This window comes from Amphiprion ocellaris, chromosome 13, assembly GCF_022539595.1.
Source record: "Amphiprion ocellaris isolate individual 3 ecotype Okinawa chromosome 13, ASM2253959v1, whole genome shotgun sequence".
Classification (NCBI taxonomy): Eukaryota; Metazoa; Chordata; class Actinopteri; family Pomacentridae; genus Amphiprion; species Amphiprion ocellaris.
In genome coordinates, this window is record NC_072778.1 from 17,841,222 (window position 1) to 17,846,543 (window position 5,322).

At 39.3% G+C, this 5,322-nt stretch overlaps 1 protein-coding gene across 2 annotated transcripts; it reads right to left on the bottom strand.

Annotated features, from left to right (window-relative positions):
- Positions 1-201: 201 nt before the first annotated feature.
- Positions 202-5,206, bottom strand: ndufs8b (NADH:ubiquinone oxidoreductase core subunit S8b). Of its 2 annotated transcripts, XM_023282206.3 has the most exons (7): positions 5,063-5,206; positions 4,211-4,285; positions 3,406-3,471; positions 3,208-3,297; positions 2,136-2,308; positions 1,290-1,418; positions 202-712 (listed from the first exon to the last, which is right to left on the bottom strand). In XM_023282206.3, the coding sequence occupies exons 2-7, from the start codon at positions 4,257-4,259 to the stop codon at positions 581-583; spliced, it is 639 nt and encodes a 212-aa protein (XP_023137974.2). In that variant the 5' UTR covers positions 4,260-4,285; positions 5,063-5,206; the 3' UTR covers positions 202-580. The 2 variants fall into 2 exon arrangements, with proteins under 2 accessions (XP_023137974.2, XP_054872600.1); XM_055016625.1 differs by lacking the exon at positions 5,063-5,206 and having other exon boundaries at positions 4,211-5,024.
- Between the last annotated feature and the right edge of the window lie 116 nt (positions 5,207-5,322).

A 5,322-nucleotide genomic window follows, 5' to 3' on the forward strand; every position in this document is an offset into this window, starting at 1 on the left:
TACAATCCTTGAGTAAAAGTAAAGGTTAAAAAACAGCTATTTACCATGATATAAAAGTGAAAAGGCAGCAAATATTACCACTTTTAAAGCTATATTCAGAGATTTTTGTTTTTTGTTTGATAAATGAAGACCAAAATGATCATCAGTTTCATTTCTATGCAAACAACCATTTCATACCAGCTTGACTGCAAGAGACACATAAACAGTTTGAAAAAATTTATTTCAGTATCTTAAATGACCTCATAATAAACATTACATAATATTCTCTTTTACAAATGTCCTAGCTAATAAACTATGTAAAACATACTTTAAGGTGCTGCTTTAAAAAGTCTATGACAGGCAGTATGTTAGGCTGTAGATTATAAGATTAAGACCAAAAAGTGCAATATCAACCATCTCTGTAACATAACAAGACAGTATAATGTGTACGTTTGTATTTGTCACCTCAGTTCTGTCAGCAGAATGTAAGGATACAAGGCTTCACTCTTCTCTTTTTAGCTGAAATATCTGTAAAGCTGGAAGTAATCTCTTTATTGCATATAAGGAGGATAAAATTCAGTGTATAACATATCCTTGCAGTCTATCTGTACAGGTAGTCTGCCTGTATGTTGGCTGCTATCTCAGCCTCCCATTGGTCTCCATTGTTGAGCAGCTTTTCCTTGTTGTACAGCAGCTCCTCATGGGTCTCTGTGGAGAACTCAAAGTTTGGACCCTGAAGGGAAAAATTAAGGAGATAATAAATGTCTTTAGGTCTAAATGCAAGCGCATTGTTTTCATGGTGGGTTGAGTGTATAATGCCTTGTTTGCTAGCAATAAACGTATATTTTCTTTCTTTTATGTGGAAGACCAGAATTGACTTTCAGGTGACCAATATGCATGTTGAGCCAATATTTTCAAAATCTGGATTTAACTGTGCATCTGTTGTCCTTTTAGTTCTGGTGCCAAATGGGAAACATACACGATGAGCGGTTTTTCAGAGGAAGCCAAGCAGTGTTTGAATTGAATAATCAAAAATGCATGAATCAATATATGGTAATGGCACAATAATTAAATCTTGCAGCTCACAGTTGACTGAAATTCCCTTTTTAGTTAAGGGTTCAATATGTGTAAGGCAAACTGGGTTTTGTTTTACCATCGTCTAAAGGTAAAAAGGTTTTAAACAATACGGTGTTTTTCTAGGCAGAAAGTGGTACATGAGTTTCTGTTGCAGAAAAAGTTGGTATTAAATGATCCTGCAAGCACTTAATTTGAAGCAGAATTCCTAGCAGGCTCTATAAACTTTTTCATACCTGAACAATGGCATCAACAGGACAAGCTTCCTGGCAGAAACCACAATAGATGCACTTGGTCATGTCGATGTCGTAGCGCGTTGTTCTCCTGCTGCCATCAGCACGAGTCTCAGCTTCAATGGTAATGGCCTGAGCTCAACAAAGGGAGGAAAAGGAAGAAATAAAACCAGAGATTCAGACAGGGATTCTGGGTAAATAGTAGCCTTAAAGTATTAGCAACATCAGTTTAAAGTCATTTTTCTTGACTGCTGTGCATTTATTTTATTGTGTGTGTATGTGAGGGACAGACACAAAATTTAGCTGCATGGACGACCAGATAAAACTGCTATAAATCTGAGACTGTGTTGCTCAATATCAAATCCCGAGTGCACACCATAAAAGGCACAGCATGTGGTCTGTACATGTAAGACAGATATAAGGAAAGAGAAACAGGGGAGGCAGTATGAACAGTACAAAAAATAGATGTGACCGATGCTCACTGTTTATTGTTTTGTAACCAATTTCAACCAAAAAAAATATCACAATGTTTTACAAAGAGGATACTGATGAACACTGATTAAAAATAGTGCCCTGGATCTGATGACTTGAAGCATGCCACATGTGTTTTCTGCTGATAGAATAGAATAGAATAGAATAGAATAGAATAGAATATCTTTATTGTCATTGCGATTTGAAACAAAATTGGTCATGAAAGAAACACAGATAAAGTCTTTGTTTTATTTTGAAAAATAGAAATCAGTGACAACACGATGTCTATATGCTGTCTTTGCCATCTTGTCACACAGTAACAGCTCTATCAGTAAACTCACTGTCTTTAGAACAGTGGCTGAGTGTGTTTGTGTTCACCTGAGCGGGGCAGATGGCCTCACACAGCTTACAGGCAATGCAGCGCTCCTCTCCGCTGGGGTAGCGACGGAGGGCGTGCTCTCCACGGAAACGTGGCGACAGAGGGCCCTTCTCAAACGGGTAGTTGATGGTAGCTGGTTCGCGGAACAGGTAGCTCATGGTCATCGCCAAACCTGCGGGAAGGAAATAAATCAAAGAGAGTGATGAGTCATGGTGAACTTTGGTGATAATATGTAGTTTTCCCATTAAAAGAGTAAAACAAACAATGTGTACATCAAATCCTCAATACTTTCCAACTTTCCTACTATATTTGTGCCATTTAGCATCACACGCAAGCACATGAATGTTTGGAAATGCACCATAAACATAGTTTCATTTTGTAAAAGCTGTATTATTTCGTAAAACACCTGGGAACTGATCTTCTCTTTAGCAAACTGGAGTTAACAGTGCACTTGTTAGTGACTTGCAAATTGTGTAAATTGTGTATTTTATGTGGATTTTTGTCCAATTTCTATAAATTGTGGAGTGATCGCAAAAATGACAGATCAGGTATTTCTTTTACTGGCTTGTTGGTGATGTGCTGTTTCCTGGTCACATGGATTCCTGCAGCTTTACTCTCTGAACAGCAAAGACTGCAATGGAAACACTGTAAGTATCAGACTTTCCTGTATCAGCCTTGACATTCTAAACTTACATGTAAATTTATGTCCTCCCTCTCATAAAGTAAAATTAGCTGCAACCAAGGGTGTGTTTGGTATACTAGTGAGTATTCACGGCAAAGGGCTAGAGAATGTGGAAGTGACTCAGATGATGGTGACTGTGTTCATTGTAATGAAGGATCATGTCACGCAGTGCAACAGTTTGGCTCAGATATTTGTGTTGAATATTTTTTTGGATCTATGACACAGGAGGAACCGGCTTTATCTGGCTTTGGCTTCACAGGAGATGTTTGTTAGTTGTTTACATTAGTTGTTGGTCTTTTTGTGAGATTTGCTCAAAATAAAAAGCAACATAGAATATGAACAGGTTCATGTTTTAACTCATTCTGCACAAAAAACAAATTAAATGCTACCTCTAAAGAGCTCAGTCCAAAGGAGGGTTGTGGCAGCCCGGTCAGTGATGGATCTCATGTCTGTCGGCAGCTCCTGAGCATTTACATACTCTACCAGCAGAGTAAAAGGACAGAAGAATGAGATAAGAATCTATCGTATGTGCTTACTCCACTGAAAATGTCATAACAGATGCAGCCGTTGGTGTGTAGCGTACTTACTATAGCCCTCTCTTGTCACACTGACACTGAATGAGCGCAGGACGCCAGGGCCACAACCAAATGTGCCTGGAGCGGTAACACAAAAGTACTGAAGACAGGCCTCATTTACAGTCAACAAAAATATAACAGCAGCGCGTAACACTTCACTGAAGTCTGTCCATTCTTTTGAACACAGGGGAGTAAGTGCTTGCTGCTCTAACACATGACTTCTCGACAGCAGAACGGATGTCAAGAAACAAACAAGTATGCAGTATTTTGGAAATGATCATTTGTACAATTACAAGACAGTAATGTGCCACATATCCGGACACGTGTGTGACGCAATGAGGTTGTCGATGCTGGAGAATGTTGTTCTGGTCTTCCTGAAGGGCTTGGTGAAGTTGGTGGACATTGTGGGGGGGCGAGATCATGCTGGTGGACATTCATCCAGAGCATCATGCCGCAGATTGTTTATCGTAGCATACCGTCTGAAATTATTTCTTGGACGACAAATGGTGGAGTTGTGGACATTCAAGTGCCTGGTTATGACCCTCAACATCTGTAATGTGGGACATCATGTAATTTTTAAAGCCACATTTTAAGGAGGCTTCTTATCATCACTGGTCAAAGGAGTGTCTGTGTGCTGGTCACATTATCTGATCATTGTGCTTTAAAGCCACAACTGACTTGGGTGTGGATTAACTCGGCGGTCTACAGTTTTTCACTCAATTTTTTGTGCACAACTTTCTAAACCTCCTGCACAGTTGCATGCTGCGTTTACATTCCTGAACACTGTGGCTGTTGTGTTTGACACCAGCTTCAGTACCTTGCTTTGAGTAGCAGTGGAGCAGACGAAGACTCAGAGCAGCAGACATCTGGGCAGAGAAGACGACCTTAACAGCTGAGAAAAGAATTAAAATGCACCCAGTAGGCTCGATTAAAGGAAACCTCCAAAGCTGCAACCTAGAAAAGCTGCACTCTGAAAACAAGCTGCTAGCTGAGCACCACCGTCCTGTAATCTGTCGCCCCAAATCCAGCTATTAGGTTGGCGATTTGCTGCATTCAGGTGCGCCGGTAGAGTGGGAAAAACGTGAATTTATCAAAAAAAGAAATGTTTGCTGTATTTCTGGAGCGACATACATTGTTGATTTTTTTCATTTACATAGCACAGTTGAGTTTGAATAGCTGAAATACCTAACCTTATCGAGCCAAATATTTGTGGGTTTTTCCTTACAAAGTGGAACCAAGTACAAAACCACTGTAGCTCACTTGACTGCTTTAGCGCTAATATCGATTTATCCGTAATTTTGCAGTCGGTTTGGGGGCAATTGAGGTTTGTTTTCGGATAAATGATGCACTCTTCGGCTCCTGTATACGTTACACGTAAAAGCATCCTTACAAATAAGACAAACGTTTCAAAAAATACTCTCTGAAAGTGTTCATTTTCTTTGATTGCTAATTTAGTTTACTACTTCATTTATTCAGGTGATACATGTTCGTAATACCAAATTGCGACTCCTCATGATTTGCTAATACGTCGCTAACCGACTTCTAGCTAATTTAGCGCTATTTTAGCAAAATACAAGAAAAAACACAATAAACTCAACACCCTCGTATTGTCGAAGCCTAAAATAATCTCCAACAGTTCGTCTGTATAACAATATTTAACCAGACTTACCGCCGACACAAGTGTTAGATGATGAAGGGTTCCTGAACTGCGCAATTGTATTTGTGTTGCATTCAAGAGCTCCTCGTTAATTCAGTTGTTATTCTCAGCTAAAAAGTCGCACAGCTGTTGCCTAAACTTTATGTGAACTACCTTTGGATTTGTATAATTGCAATATCTCCTAAAACATTCAAAACCTGAATAACTTTTTGTCCGTATAAGAAGAAGTGTTTTAAAGGGCATTAAAGGCCACATTACACATTCCTCACACA